General features: G+C 27.6%; 2 protein-coding genes across 2 annotated transcripts; one reads left to right on the top strand and one right to left on the bottom strand.

Moving 5' to 3' along the window:
* Positions 1-3914: 3914 nt before the first annotated feature.
* On the bottom strand, positions 3915-5183 carry LOC113857245 (vinorine synthase). Its single transcript, XM_027489043.1, has one exon. The coding sequence runs from the start codon at positions 5181-5183 to the stop codon at positions 3915-3917; it is 1269 nt and encodes a 422-aa protein (XP_027344844.1).
* Positions 5184-9522: 4339 nt separating this feature from the next.
* Positions 9523-14046, top strand: LOC113857186 (organic cation/carnitine transporter 7). The gene is made up of 6 exons (XM_027488972.1): positions 9523-9829; positions 10050-10318; positions 10736-10973; positions 11638-12163; positions 12248-12450; positions 13422-14046. Exons 1-6 carry the CDS (start codon positions 9827-9829, stop codon positions 13644-13646), a joined length of 1464 nt encoding a protein of 487 aa, XP_027344773.1. The 5' UTR covers positions 9523-9826; the 3' UTR covers positions 13647-14046.
* Positions 14047-17515: the final 3469 nt, after the last annotated feature.

The following is a 17515-nucleotide window of genomic DNA, read 5'->3' as shown; positions in this document are numbered from 1 at the left end:
TACGTTTCTACTCTTGGGTTGTATTCATGATGTAGTACCTTTTTTTAACCATTGTTTATCCATATTCCCATTTTTTCGGTTTGTGTTGGGATGGAAACTTATTAAACAAACAAGATTTTACCCCCAAGAAAATGTTATTTTAATTTGTAAGAGAGAACAATTGTTTAGTTTTTTTATATTATACAAATTGTAATATTTGAAACTTTTATTTGTGTAATTCATTTGACCCAAAGGTCTATACAAGTACACAAAAATCTATATTTTACATGGATTACACCATGATATTGAATTTTGGTTTAAAACTAAAATTTTAGTAATATTATTTATTAATAGATTTTTTTAATAATTTTCTTAAGGTTTTTCAAAAAATTTCTCTGTTTTATTTTGTTAAACTAAAAGTTATGTTATTCATTTTTTTAATTAGTGCTTCTAATGATGTTCCAGAATTATTATGTATACAATATTTTCTGTATAATCATTTATTCACTTAAAAAGAATTTTTAAGTTAACATTGACTACTAAATAGAATTCATGTACCATAAAATTTTTCTTTCAACTTGATATGTATTGTCCAATTACAAATAATTTTTTATATATTTTTTTTATATTTTTTTATTTTTATTTTTATTTTTATTTTTATTTTTATTTTTTTGTTAAACTTGTAATGGATACTTTATCTTACTTATGATCATGCAAATATCCTTGTATTCCAAAGTCTTCTTTCATAACTTAAGTTTAATATAAATATTTTTTTTAATTCTCAATTAATATTGTTCATTCTAATATTAATTATAAAATATTATCTAATAAAGATAATCTTGATATTATATTTCTAATTACTATATTTGCATATTAATGAGTCTAATCATGATATTTATATATTAATACTGCTCCTTGAGGTGGAGCATACATATCATATATATCAAACTTGTTATAAATATATTTCATTTAAATTTCCTTCAATAACTTGGTAAACAAATTAGTCAACTAATTATTAGCGTAAACAAAGTTTATTACGATTTCACTTAATTTCTAATAAAATGGCAATTTGTTATGTATAGTTTTTTGTTTTTTTTTTACTATTTTAGAATGGTCAAAGGTCTCTCCTTTAGTTTAGGCTTAAAATAAGTTTGCTTCTTTTATCTTCTCTTTGTTTATATGAGTGTGTTTGAGTGAAGACACCAATGAAAAAATATTGAGGTATTTAGGTGTATTTGGACTTTGGGATTTGAGTGAGACTATCATATAAATTATGCAAAAGTCAACTCTTGTCAACAACTAAAGGAAGCGTCAATCTAACATTGTCAACTAAATCACTAAAGAAAATTTTCTGATGAGAAATGTTAATATATTCTCGAAAACACTCTTTTTAGCACATTCTTAGTTATTGGCTAAAATATATTAAAAATTACAAAAATGGTATGTTACTCTTTTTTACTCCTAATTTAATTATTCACTCTTATATTTTTATAATTTTCAATAACTTTGAACTAGTAATTAAAATTGTGTTAAAAAAATATTTTAAAAAATGTATTCCTAACACTCCTCAATCACTTAATTATCCAAATCTATTTTTAGAGTATTATTTTGTGTTCCTTCCTGAAAAACAACTGTCTTCAAACCTCTGATCAGGCGTCCTTCTTGTTGATTCGCTGATAAGGAGAATACCTGCAAAAGGCACTCTGATGGTAAAGTCAGGATTCGGTTCTGAGCAATAAATATTATTTAATGATGGGAAGTCAACCCCTTACCTGTATTTCTTACCTTCTTTTTATAGACATTCTATTGGGCTAATGGGCCTGAGTCAGTTTTTATATTGAGGCCCATAGTATTTTGATTATCTTTAATTGGATTATTTACCTTTTGATCCTGACGAGGGGTACCCGGTTTAGTATGCCGAGTAGGTATTCGATCTCTTTTTCTTGAGGGTGGAACCGAGTTGATTCCTTTCCCAGTACATTTACCTTTTGATCCTGACGAGGGGTACCCGGTTTAGTATGCCGAGTAGGTATTCGGTCTCTTTTTCCTAAGGGTGGAACCGAGTTGATTCCTTTCCCAGTACATTTTGCAACTAACCAAACTTCGTAACTTTCAACGCTGCCATCAACATTTTATTTCCACGGGCAAGGTCAATACGTGAGAAGCCAAGTGTGGTTTTGGTTCTGAAGCATAAATTTCATGGTTCAATATTGTTTTCCAAGAGCATGTTTCAATGCTTGATTGTATGTTTTTGGTTCAGGAATATATAAAAAGTGAAAAAAGCAAAAGCTTAATAGGAATTAGAAAATTTTATGATATGATAGAAAATTGAAAAGATAGATATACAGTAACTAAGAAGTTGTTTGGGAAAGGAATTTTTTGAAGGAAGGGATAGGAATAACAAATTTTTTATTTTGAAATAATTTATTTAAAATTAAATTTTTTAAATAAAAATTATAAAATATATTAACATAAATTTAATTTATTAATTATGCATTTATTATCCTAAATAATATATAAGAGAGGTAGTAGATGAAGAAAGTGAAAAGTCAAGATAAGAGTTGGAATTTGAATTAAAAGTAGAAGGGAAGCTACAGAAAATTTGTCAATGAATCAACTATTTCGGGATTGTATAAAAGAAAAATGCTTTTAGAATAAATAATGTGTCTATTTAGGAAGAACTCTCTACCCTGCATGTTTAAAAATAACCCTTCTGAGATGAGGTTAAATTTCATCTATTAGCAATGAGAATTGAGAGTAAAGGTATAACGAGTACGTAATAAGTAAAATTAGTTTCTAAAATCATAAATATTAATTAATTAATTTAGGCTTTAACAAGATTAATTAAAAAAATATTAAGTGATAATTTTTTATGACAGTCAATTTTTTAAAATATTATTATTACTAGAAATAAAAATATTAAATTTAGAAAAATTAAAAGCAAAATGAAAATTTTTAAAAACTAAAATCAAAATCTCTTCCGAAAATAAAATTTTTTAACGTATAAATAATATAATGATATCAGTTGATAATAAGAACGAAGTGTTAAGACCTATTTTTATGTTTTTAGTTCCAGAAAAATTCTATTACATATGTAGTGAGTTGATATATTTAATATAGTATATTTAATATAGTATATTTGTAAGTGCTTAACATGTGAATTACTTTATAACTTTTGTTTCTAACTACAACATCTTTAACATGAAATTTTCTATGTCAGGTACATGAATGTCTATTGTCACTCTACTATGTTTATTATCATTCTTATTAAAATATTTTTTTTATCTAAAATATTTTTATTATTAATATAGTTATAAAAAAAAGTGAAAATATTTTGTAGACAAAAGATTACTTAAAATAAGAATGACAATAAATATATCGGAACGACAGTAGACATTTTCAAGAAACATTTGATCAAGTAAAAAAGTGCAATATTATTTTATACAAGTATATATAACAATAACGCATGCATTATTAAGAATAATTATACATTTTTTATGATCTTTATCTCATTAGCATGTTATCTTATGTTTCAATAAAATAATATTAAATTTTTTTTTTTGCATATTTAAAAATTATATGAATTCTACAAGATTACTATGCATTTTAGCAAGTTGATAAAGAAAGTAGTAATATTAATAATCAGCACTTTTTCATTTGACTTAAAAAAATCTATTAGATTTGTGTTAGATTGATATATTCGATATAATCTTATAATTATTTAAAAGGTATCCATAATATGTTATTTTATGTTTTTCTTTTCTAAATTCAATACATTTAATTTTTTTATTATATTTACAATGTCAAATGATATTCAAGTATTATAACAAATATTAATAAAACTCTTAACTAGATAGAACAGCATAATATTATTTGGTTCAAACATAATAACACATTGGTAAAGATATAAAAAAAAAACTATGATTTAAATCTCACTACTTATTGTTGATACAGGCAAGCAACTCCTCATCTGCTTGAAACTTTGACATGTCCTCCACATTTAAGCTAACATAAGCCTCTATGCCACCACCATTCTTGGTGTCTATGAACACAAGAAGATTTTTAAAAGTTAAAGCGGGTGAACCTACCCACGTTGGTTTTCCCCATCCAAAATCAGCGTCGTACAGAGGAAACCTACACAAACTAGTAATATTAAATGAGACTAATTCCCCCTTAACAAGGACTCTATAAGAACTATCCTTAAGGAAATCCAAATGCTCGTTTCCTTCTTGGAGTTTTGTGACATAATCATTGTCAATCTTCTTAATCTCATCTCTCACCTGTTTCACGCACTCCTCTCCAGTACTCAGCGACGGAATCGTCATAGTGATTCGGTAGTAATTCCCAAAGGAATCTGGAGGCAGTGGTGGTTGCATCTTTGGACGCAGGTTCACTGCGTGAATCATAGCATATGTTCTATGTGGACCATATTGCTCTCTTGTCACAGCCACATAACGACTCCAAATGAAAGCAGATAAGGCCTCCACTCGGGTAGGGCGCTTCTCGTTTTCCAAAGCATATCTTGCCCTAAGATTTTCTACAGTAGAAGCATCAAATACAAACATCTTGCAGACGATGTTCTCCTTCATGATCCCACTTCGAGGATCAAATCCAGATATATTTTTCGGTGGAAAGAGCTTAGCTGAAACAAACTGTGGATTTGGCAACACAGCTTCAGCTTCTCCCCTAGCAATGCCAGCCCAACAATTCAGGAAAGTGAAAAACGATAGACCGTCTGCAATCTGATGAGAAAGGCAAGCACCGATTGCAATACCACCGCAGTCAAAAACATTAAGTTGAACACCAAATGTTATATTGGTGATATCATCAAGTACAAATGGAACCAAATGGTTAAGATCTCCGGGAACTGGATTTTGAATAACATCCACAAGTTTGCCCATCACTTTTGCTTCTAAGTAGGGAACGCCCTTGTCGTTGCAGTCTATGAAACTGTTGGTATTCAGTCGGCCGGCAAGGGGGTAAAACCGGGTTAAAACATGAGACAGAGATTTCTTGAGCTTTTCGGATACGGAGGTTCTGTTGAAGTCAGCGATACCGTGGAAAGAGTAAAAGAGAACGACAGGGTTATACACCATGGGAGAGACTTGGTCGAGAAAAGAGAGTTGGTAATGACGGAGATGGTGTGGGGTTGGAGAAGAGGGTTTGATGATTTCTTTGGAGATTACCTTCACTTCTAACTTCATCCTTTTTCTTTGGAGAAGAGGGTTATGCAATTTCTCTGTTCTTTTACCTTGTGTTGTGTGCTTTCGGTGCCTGCAGCTACTACTAAATTACACTAAGCGGCGGATGACGACAATTTTTCAAACCCATCCCTCCATCCCGTCCTTTTCTCTCTCATTGTAAGTTTCGTGTAAGCTTTACGTCCATATTTCTATTTTTTATTTTTCTATAAATATTCTTTTTATTCAAAATTATTACTGTTTCAACTTTTTTTTATAATAAACTTTGTATAATCATATCACATATTATAACATTATAAATGTATGATCTTACAGCTGACATTTGTTTATACTTTTCAAAATATAATACACATTAAAATAAAAGTATTGCTGAAATATCAAATAATTTCTAAATTTTATAAACTTTTGTAAACATTATCTATTTTTTAGAATTCTTAAATCAACGTTTAAATTAATAAAATGTTATTAAATATAATAAATTAATTAGTACTTATTTTTAGAGGAAATGAATCATTTTTCATATATATTATGCAGGTTAGGTTAATGCGTACAGGTCATAAAGATATGTCCAGATCCGGTAATGTTTCTCATTCAAGCACGAAAATGGACCAAGTCCTTTTTCATTAATTTGTATGTTGTAGTTCGTGGGTTACCTCATTGATTCAAACTCGTGGTATGATTCAGATGCATGCAGACATTGTAATGTAATTAAGTAACAAAAAAGAAAAAAAGAAACTTGTGCAGTTTTTTTTAATCTTTTTATATCATCTTATTTAAAAAAAATGTGTTAAACTGAATTTTCTTATAAGTGTATAGAGAGATGGAAAGAAAAGTGTGGAAGTTGACATTCGGATCTTCTTGAAGAAAGATGTGACCATAGTTATTATTCATTAGCAATTTTTGCGTTACTGATCGGCAAATAATCCGTAAGATTGCATGGACTATTATTTACGGTCAAAATATCGGAAGTATAATTTGAACAGAAAAAATAGCATATCACTTGTGTAACACGGTGAGATTCAATTAAACAAGCTAAATATATTTTTATTCTCCACAGAAGTAACACTATTTATAATTAGTTCTTTAAAAAATTAAAATTAAAATTTAATTCCCCGTTAAATACTAAATAACATAATAGAATTTCAACTCATCTATTTTAAATATCGTATAATTAAAATATTAAATTTTGTAAAATAGTTCCTTAAATTAACTTTTTTTTTCGGCTTTCTCCTTCCTCTTTCCCTCATCTCCCTCAAACTCTCGAACCTCATACTCTTCGGCGAGCTCGTCGTCGCCCAGGCACCATCTCCACCCTTTCCCCAACCCAATCACACCATTCTTCCCACCCTCAACCCTCAAACCAACCTCTTTGACCTTCGCCTCAACCACGTCCACCTTCTTATCGGAAGTAAACCTCCTCCTCCCCTTATTCGACGTCGCCGAAAAATCCTCTTAAACATCGTTGGAATGTTTAAAGTCGTCGAACGGAAAGTGGCCAGCGAGGATCACGGAGAGGATGACGCTGCAGGACCACGCGTTAGCCTTACAACCATCGTAGCCGCATCAGCAGAGGATCTCTGGCACGGTGTATGCCAAAGTGCCGCACGCGGTCTGGAGAGGCCGTGTTTGACCTGTTCCGGCAGCGCCACGAGGCCGAAGTCGGAGACCTTGAGGTTGCCATCAGCGTCGAGGAGGAGATAGTGCATCAAATTCTCAATTGTATACCACAAGATCTACCAAAAACACCCTATTTCGCGAAAATCAACAACTCCAGCAAAAACTTCAGACCCAAGTCTAATAACCCACCAAAAGTTCAATACCCACAATTTTTCCAGAACAAAAAAAAAAAACCCACAATTAATTAAAAATCGAACTTTCAATCAATTAGATGAATTGATTATTAATTTTTAAAATAATATAATTTTTAAGATTTTTTTTAAACAATCAAATATAAAAAATAACCATAATATTAATGTAAGAAATAATCTTAAATATTTTTTAAAATATCAAAAATAAAATTTTAATACTTTTTTCCTAAAAAAATTTAAAAAGTGTTATTTTTATAAAATAAATTATTTTTATAAGAATAAAAATATAATTAAGTCATTTAATTGTATTTTTTTAAATTTAAAAGAAATGTTGATTATTATAAAAAAATTAATAAAATATTATCTAAAAATAATTATTTATAAATAAGTTACAACAAAAGAAAATAGTTTTTATCGACAACTTCTTCTTAAACAAATTCACAAACTAACACAATTTTTGTTCGTGATATTAGATGTCACAAGTTGATTTATTATTTGCTGTTTAAATTTGCTTTTAAAGAATTTGAAAGTGTCACAAATGTTTTTTAAAAGTTTTAATTTTTTTAAAATGAGTTTTATATTTTTTTTTTATCTCTTTGTTTTAATAATCATTTATAATTTTTTAATCTCTTTATTCTTACATCTTAAATTTTTCATTTTAAAACAATGACTTTTAATCTTTCTTAATTTTATTTTATCAATTTTGTTCTAGCTTTTTTTTTTTTTTCCTGATGGTTGGTTCTTAAAGTATAATTTTTATGTGATAATATGGTACAATAATAAATATTTTTATTTATTTTTCAAATTATATTTATCTTTCTATTTTTTTAAGTGTAACTCATCATCTAATTGAAATTAAGAGAGTTAAATTTAATTTATCATTCAAGTATTTTTATATAATATTAATATAATACTTTTTTTTAGCGATGAATTTAGAACATTGAGAGAAGATCAAACAATAAATTTATAACATTAAGCTATAAACATAGAAAAGATAACTACTAAAAATTGGGAAAATTAGTTTCTTCATCAAGTGAGTTGAATATTATTTAATGTTAAAATTTTAATTTAATTATTTGTTTGACATGATTTGTTAGTTAGGCCATAAATTTAATGCAAGATAAAATTAAAGACTGTTATAACTTTCAACTACAAAGATAGAAAAGTAGCAACTAAAGAATATACAAACTAATTTATTTATTCATGAGTTGAATAATAATTTAATATTAAAATTTTAATATAATTAAGGTAAGAGACATTTTTTACAAATTAAGGTAGAAAATCATTAATTATTTAGCTAAACACAAGGTTGACACATAAAGTTCATTAGTCCATAAAATTGCCTATAAAAGAAAAATAAAAAATATAGGTAAGTAATTGACTTTTGAATATTTAATAACATTTATTACTTAAATTATTATTGGAGTGCTTTTTGCAGGTACACCTCTCACGTCATATAAGTAGAAGTTAAAAATACTTGCAAAGATGTCGTATCATAGAAGATGAATTTTCAGAATACCCTTATATTCCTACTAGAAATAATAAGTGATAACATGTTAAAATTCAATCTTCATAAATGATTGCAAAAAGAGGAATTATTCATAATACTTTCAATATATGAAGGGAAATCCACAGCAAAATAGAATCATTATGTTCTAATATAATCTTTTTTTGAATTGTGCAATCAACCATGCTGTATATCTTATTAACATGCACTTATCCTCTCAATTATTTAATCAATCATATAGTCAAATCTTTTGTATGATTTTTCACTTGCTATTTAAGAGTTGAATGTATATATTATATTTCAACATTAGCAAATCAAAACAAGAAGTTAGATCCTCTCATCCCACTTTATATCCAAACATTATTTAATATATTAAATCAAAATTAAAGATTAATATTATATCGGTAGTCTTACAATTTCATGATCAAAACTGACAAATTATATAATAGGTTATTCTTCTTTTCTCAAAATTAAAAACCTTAATTTTTATTATCAATGTCTAATATCTTTGTCTTTATGACTTTGTCTCATTGTACCATTATTATGAAGTTATTTTTCAAGTTTACTTATTGAGGAACGTTGACTATGTCAGCTTTATAACCAGAACATGAAACAACTCTTCGATAGGAGTTTGGACATAAATATCTAAATATCCATATCGAATGTAATATTAAAGAGTTTCATTATTTTTACTTCACAATAGTTTTTATAATAAAGAGAGAAAGAGAGAGAGAGATAAATGCAAGATAAACGATATAATAGAAAAAAAAATCAAAGAAACATATATTATAAAAAAGGTATTTTAAAAATTATAAAATAGAAATAACATTATTCAAATAGAGTTGAGAGTAATTTCATCCCATCGTTAGAGAGAATATTTTAGGTATCTTTTAATATTTAAGATATATTTTTGACATATATTTATATAAAAAACATAACAAAACATAAATAATAATAGTAATAATAATAATAATAATAATAAACAGCAACAATATTGAATACTAGCTAAATAAGAAAAGTGAATTTCATAGAAACGAGGAGAAAGCAGGAGGAGCTCCGAACCCCCAAAAAAGAGGGAGAAGAGTCTTGGTCTTAGATAAAACTTAAACTTCAGGAGAGTACGCTCTTCGTCAACGATATGAACTCTCAAGGTCGAAAGTGGAATATAAATAAATATTTATACATAAAATAATCAAAAGGGACGAGTTTCAAATTCAACTCTATTTCTTCGAACCATCATCATCTCAATTTTGATTACTCTGAGAAGATCAGGGAGAAACAAAGGCAAGATCCAACTTCTCCAACATACCTTTCTCTCTTCCGAAAACAAAATGGTACAATTCAAATGATTTGATTTATCATCTTATTTTATCTCGTTCGATTTGTCATACGTAGATTGCAACCTTATTATCTGCATACACAATCGTATACCTGATTGCGACAAATATACACGACCATTATATTGATCGCAACAGTATTACCTGTCTCATTTTAATTTTTCCTTTTTGTTTTTGCTTGTTTTGTTTTGCTTTTGTTTTCCATATGAAATTGTAGACGGGAGCTGAAGGCCCAAGCTACACAGTAGATGATGCTCTTGTGGCTTTGGGTTTTGGAAACTTCCAAATTTTTGTGCTTGCCTATGCTGGCATTGGTTGGGTCTCAGAAGCAATGGAAATGATGCTACTCTCTTTTGTTGGCCCTGCAGTTCAAACTGCATGGAGTCTTTCTCCTCATGAAGAGAGCTTGATAACCAGTGCGGTTTTTGCTGGCATGCTAATTGGGGCATACTCATGGGGCATTGTTTCAGATAAACATGGAAGGAGGTAGGTTTCTCTTTTTCCACCAGTTTATTATTATTCTTCGCATCTTTTAGATGCTCTGACATTTGTCAAGTATTTCACAAAAAGGAGCGTGGGGGCAGTGGCCTGCTAACCAAATCTAGGATTAGTGGATTAGCTATGCCTTGTTTAAAATCTTCCAATGGATTTACATATCATTATGTTTACCTTCAGAATATATTAAATTGGTCCTAAGCATATTATGTTAAGGATGGTGCCACGCTAAGCCAACCATTAATTTCCAACTAATCAGGGTTTCTTCTTTAGTTATTTTGTGCCTCCTATTATTTCAAAAAGTAAAACCTATGTCTATTTCAATTTAAATGCTTTATTTTCTAGTATACTTAGCATAGTGAGTTCATTTAATATTATCTTTTTCTTTGGCTTACTTCAATAATTCAGGAAAGGATTCCTTATCACAGCAACAGTTACTGCTATGGCTGGTTTTCTTAGTGCATTTGCTCCTAACTATATATTATTAATTTTCTTTCGTTCTCTGGTTGGTGTTGGTTTGGGAGGTGGCCCTGTATTATCATCTTGGTTTCTAGAGTTTGTTCCAGCCCCCAATAGAGGTACCTGGATGGTTGTTTTTTCAGCATTTTGGACTCTTGGTACAATTTTTGAGGCCTCTCTTGCATGGGTAAATTTTGTTCATTTCCTTATAAATTTTCATTAATTATTATTGCAGTTTGCAAGAAAGTTCTTAAACTTTTGATGTCTTACTATATATATCAGCCTTTTCCCTCCTTCGATTCCAAAGTAGAAGGTTATGAAACTAAATTTTCAGTTTTTCTCAAAAACAGGGAAAGCATATTTATGTTTCTTTCCTAGCTTTGCAGTTAACCGTGAATCTAGATCATCAGTTTCACCCTCAGAACGGTGCATGGGTTTAGATTCACATGTCAAATTCTTTTAATTGATATTTAATGATTCACATCTCAGACATTTTGGAATTACTTAAACTTCTTTATTTGTTATGAGAGCTCCAAAATTAAAGGTTGCTTCAAGCCTACTTTTTAGAATTTTTTTAATTGACCCCAGATTCAAGAACTAACTAAGTGAATTGCAAATTCTATTTCTAATTTTATAAGATACAAGCCCCAGAGAAATGAGTACTTTCTTCGTTTAGCCTAGAAAGTGCTGCTGCTTTACCTCTCATTGTTAAGGAATGTACTTGACTAGTAATCTTGCAAATGATCTGGCAAATTTTTCAAGTTGGATATTATAGTTCTAGTTTCTATTCTTTCTGCATGACTGAAAAATTATAGAGCTGATGATTTCACCTGCTGCAACATTCCTTGTAGATTGTGATGCCAAAACTGGGTTGGAGATGGCTTCTTGCACTATCTTCTCTTCCCACATCTTTCCTTCTACTTTTCTACAAAGTAACTCCTGAGTCACCAAGATACCTATGTTTAAAAGGTAGAACCACTGATGCAATTAATGTTTTGGAGAAAATAGCAAGAGTAAATGGAAGAAAACTTCCTTCCGGTATCCTTGTTTCTGACCGGGAAATCGAGCTACACAAAATTGATAACACTTCAGAGGACACTTCCTTGCTCTCTCCAAGAAAAAATGAAGTTGAGCATTCTGAAGGAATGGTTTCCAATTTAGGTGGTATGTCATCATGGTCAATGCTTCTCTCACCAAGATTGGCCAGGTCAACCCTTCTATTATGGGCAGTATTCTTTGGTAATGCCTTTTCATATTATGGCCTTGTGTTGTTGACCTCTGAGTTGAGTGGACATAGTAAATGCATGCCACATAAATTGCAGACAGAGAAGTCCCAGGACCTTAGCTACAGAAGTGTTTTTATTGCTAGTTTTGCAGGTATTTTTATCAGTGATTTCAGAGTTTTCTTATTCACCCAATGCCAGATAATGCATGACTGATACATTACTTAATTTTGTGCAGAGCTTCCTGGGCTTCTCTTATCAGCTGTGGCAGTAGACAGATTTGGTCGTAAGCTCTCAATGTCAACCATGTTCTTTGTATGCTGTATTTTCCTTCTCCCACTAGTATTTTATCTGCCTGAAGACCTAAAAACAAGCCTTTTGTTTGGAGCTCGCATATGCATCACAACAACCTTCACAATTATGTATATATATGCACCCGAGGTAACGTATTTATTTATTGCTAATAATTTTGAACCATCTTTTTAAAATGGATAGTACTGGAGATAAACAATGTCTGTTTTCAATTTTGGTATATTGATTTAAACTATTGAATGTGATCAGAATGTATGTCTAAACTAATTTTAGCCACAGATTTCTCATTGAAACGTGACACTCTGGGAAATTGATTTTGACCATAAACAAAACAAGCATTTTCTGATGCAAAAATTACAAACCAATGACACCTATTTATACTGTTAAATACAAGTACAATTAGTCCAACCCAATAAGACTAAAATAATAAGGCTCCCTATTCAATGACAATGCTATTATTTTAATACTCTCTCTTAAACTGAAAATTGTTAAGCTTTATGCTTGTTACAGATAAGCATTGTTAAAAACAGTATCAAAGAGAGTAAGTTATATATACACTTTACCAGAGCAAACCTTATACTTGCTAATAATCACGCCCAACCACATTCTTACAAGAAAATTATTTAAGATTAATCTTATAATTTCTTCTTTACAAAATCCATTTAGCTTCTTAATGTAAAATTGAAAGTGATATAATTTGACAAATGATATGAAGAGGAGTGTAATTTATTTATTTCTAATTTTTCTCTAACAAATAATTGATAATCAATGTATGTTTTATTATTTGATTGTTGCTTCATTTTCAAACAGACTTCCAGATAATTAGTTCATTCCTTCAGCTGTATAAATTTTTTTGTATGGAATGCAGGTCAAGTAAAATTAACCATATTCTTACAGAAATCTTTCTGCCACCAATTCAATCAATTGTATGAAGTGCAATATTTATTCTCATAAATAATAGATGGTCATTGTGGTTTGATAGACAGGGTGTAAGACGATGATACTGATAGTTGAAGATGGTTTGACAACATTTTTTTGGTCTAGTACTTCTTTTATGCATGGCTGAAATTTAATATTTGGAAGAATTATTCGAACTGCAGATGTACCCAACATCAGTTAGAACAACTGGCGTTGGAATTGCAAGCTCGGTGGGCAGAATTGGTGGAATGCTATGTCCTTTGGTGGCTGTGGGTTTAGTACATGGTTGTCATCAAACTGCTGCTGTTCTTCTGTTTGAGATCGTAGCTCTTCTTTCGGGAATATGTGTTCTGTTCTTTCCCGTTGAGACCATGGGCCAAGAACTGCGAGATACGGTGCAAGTCTAAGCAGACAAACAACCCATAATGAGGTTTATACCTCGCTCCTTTAAATCTTTTTTTTTTTTTTGTCATTGCTCCTTTAAATCATGAAAACATTTAGACACCCTTTGAAGAAGGAGAAATCGGAGCAGGACGGCAGGAAGGAGCTGGAGAATTATGCGGACAGGTTTCTGCCTCCTAAAAAATACGCCCTTTCTACGTGTTTCTTATTTCATTATATTTGAACTATTTTAATTACGGACAAAATTTAAATATAATTCTTTTGGTATTTTTTGGGTTATTTTTCAATTAAAATTAGAATTTCGCTTCACCAAAAGGTGAGCATTTAATGTTATCACAAATTACTTGAGTAAAACTCCAATTTTTATTAAGAAACAATACTAAAGGTGAGACTAAGTTTGGTCCTTTAATTATTCATTTCCACAAATGTTGATCCTTCTTTTATTGTGTGGATGTATATTCTTTAATAAATTGTGAAGTGAATTGTTGATGAAAATTTAATAACATTATTTTGGCTTTTTTATATAAATAAAATAAAATGAATGGCATATTACATGGATTTTCAAATTAAATATGTTTACAAATATGTCTTTTTTTATATAATAAAAGTTGATTTTAGTCGACTTTTTTGTCATATAAAAATTAATTTTAATTATATTTTATTATTGTTTCTGTGCATATTATTATTTATTATAAAAGTTAATTATAGTACTTTTATTAGTGTACAAAATGTGTAAAGTTATAAGGAAAACCTAAGAAAGAAGTTTAAAAACAAAAAACCTTCCAAACATATGTGCATTATCCATCTTTGATCAAGAAATAGTTTTATTATATAGACGTCAATTTGTTATGGGATAGCAATATATTTGGCCAGTAGGTGCCATCTATTTTCTACTAATATATTTTTTCATATCTCCTTTCATCAAAACTTCTCTATCACTTTTATTCAACAACGTTGTAGAATAAATCTTTAAATAAGTACTTATAAAAAAATAATACTCTTCTAATAAATTAAAATTAATTTAATTTTTTTTAATTTAAACTTTCAAAAAAAAAGTTCATTTTAATTTATAAAAACAATTTATGCATGGTGGGATATGAAATTTGGGTAGAGAATAATAATGAGGATAATAATTGGATTTTTACATCTACACTTGACCCTTCATTTTCTAGGCAACTTATCCTCTTCTTTTTTCTTTTTTTTTAAAAAAAATTAATTATATCAGCTATTCAAAAGTTGATTAGAATTGATTTTTTTTTTTACATTTTTTTATATATTAATAAAAATTAATTTTAACCAATTAAAATTAATTTCTCTCTTAACTAAAGTTGATTAAAATTGATTTTTTTACGCTTTTTATACATTAAAAAAAGTTTATTATAATTAGGTTTTATGATAAATAACGACGTATACAGAAGCAACAATAAAAGTCGACTAAAATTAATTTACTTGTAACAAAAAATTTTTAACTAAAATTCATTTCTATTATATATAAAATAGAACATTTTTGTAAACATTATTTTGAGAATCTACATAATATGCTATTTTTTTAATTTTATTTTTATACAAAAATTTTATTATTTTAGTCTTTAAAATAAATAAATAAGCTATATAATTAGTAATTGTTAATCATTTTAATCTTTTTCCGTAAAAGTTTGTCTAATGTGACTAGTTAAATGTCAATGTAGTACTTATATAGTAATTTGTTAGGTTGTGTTGATTTATTAATTATAAAGTTATTATACATGTTTTGGATTTTTGTATCATAATAATGTATTTTTAAAATAATTTATTAAAATAATACTATTTAAAAAATAATTATCAAAATAAATAAATTCAATGAATTTATAAAGTATTGATTCAAAGAAATAAGTGTTAACAGCAGAAAAAAAAATAAATGTTATATACTAGAATGTACATATGTCACATATTTTTAGTTTGTTGTTTTTGTTCTTTTTTTTACAGATTAAAAATTGACATTTAACACGTTTTGCAATGTGTCACTTTTAGCGTTAGAGCTTAATTAAGAATTTAAATTTTAGTTTTTCTTTCACTTTATCAATTTTTAAAATTGAATTTGAATTTTAGTTTTTTAAATTTAAGTTTTAATTTCTTCTCATGATGTTTGAAATGTGAATTTGAAATTAAAATTTTAGTTTTTCTTTTACTTTAGCTAAAGTTTGAATTCAATTTTTTTCAAACTATTATTTTGAAAACTTGTAGCATATATTTTTATACATTATCACATTTATTTATACTTATTTATTTTTTAATTTTTTATACCACATTAATGCTAAAAAAAAATCATGCAGTGTCCTCCTACAATGACTACACTAACGATTGAAAACTATTTTCAAGAGAAAAAAAATAACTTGTTGCTAGCTTCCTAGTTTAGATGTTAATACATGACATGAGTTGATATTGGTTAGTGACACCTCTTTAAATATTTTGTTATTTATTTTAGTTGTTTTATTATAATAAAATAATTTTTTTAATTTCTTACTTTTCAGATTTACTTTAAATTTTACCTGACAAAAAAAATTATAAAATTTATAGAACTAGTTATTACTTTTCATCTTACGTTGACACAGATTTTTAAGGATTAAACGCGAATAGTTTATTTTTTATTAGAAACTAAATTTTTGTATTAAATATATAAGAATTTATCTACAAACAAGTTTTTTTTTTCACCTTGTAATATATTTTAGAGTTACTTGAATTTATCACTTTAAAATTTTGAAAAAAATTAAAATGAAAATTTTAAAAATAATCAAGATATCAAACACAAATGTTACAATTATAGGAAAAATGAGTTTTCATTGTTACTTGAATCGAGAAATGTACAAACAAATTGCGATATTTGATAAAACTAAAATTTTCTGTTTTTTTCTTCTTAAAAAAAATATTTACTTTATAATTATAATACTATGTCTATTAAATTTGATTAATGTGTCAGTAAACAATAAATCAAAATTCAAATATTTACTGGGATAAATATATTGAATGTTTATGACATTTATTATTATTAAATGTCTAGTTGACACGACTACTCTTTCATTTTTAGACAGTAATGTTTTGCTTGCTTTTTTTGTTCACTCGTCTCTCGTCATTCTTTTGCCAACTCCTTACCTATACATCACCCTATTTTATATCTCTAATTTCTTTTATGATAATGTCGTTGTAAATTTATAAAGATATTTTTTAAATATTAAATTTGAATATTTTTACATTTTAAAATTAACTATATTTAATGAGTATTATTAATCGATTAATTTTTCTTTAATTTTATTTTTTAATTAATTGATATTTTCTTTCTTAAAATATTTTATTGACATGTTTATTTATTTTATTAATTGTAATTTTTAATATTATAAATTATATTTAATTATATTGTTTTTAACATTTTAAATTACAACAACCTTGTTGGTTTAAAAAATTACGTAAAAATGAAGTATGAAAGAAATTATGAATAACATGTTATTTGATTTTTTTATTTATTTAAGATAAAAGTTATATAGTTAGAATATTAAAATATTTTTTATTATTGTTTAAATACAAATAATTTAATATAGAACTATTTCGTGTAGACAAAATAAATTTTTAGATTTTGTATAACTTTTAACTTGTTCTATTTTTTTTAGTTAATATAAAAAAAGTCTATTATATTCTATAGAAAAGATGTTCCATCTTAAGAATGTATTTTTACTATTCTATTTTATTTCTTTAAAGTTTAATATTGATAAATTTTTCTTTTAAATTTAGGATATCTTTAAAAATAGTTTATTTAAGTACTTAATCAATAGACTCTTTTTAAATAATAAACTGTCATAAATGTAGAAATAAAATTTATTAAGATAAGCTAATAAATATTTAT

The sequence above is a fragment of the Abrus precatorius genome, unplaced genomic scaffold (assembly GCF_003935025.1).
Source record: "Abrus precatorius isolate BTA unplaced genomic scaffold, Abrus_2018 Scaffold153, whole genome shotgun sequence".
Classification (NCBI taxonomy): domain Eukaryota; kingdom Viridiplantae; phylum Streptophyta; class Magnoliopsida; order Fabales; family Fabaceae; genus Abrus; species Abrus precatorius.
Note: the sequence above shows the minus strand (reverse complement) of the source record. Positions and strands in the feature narration are given on the sequence as shown.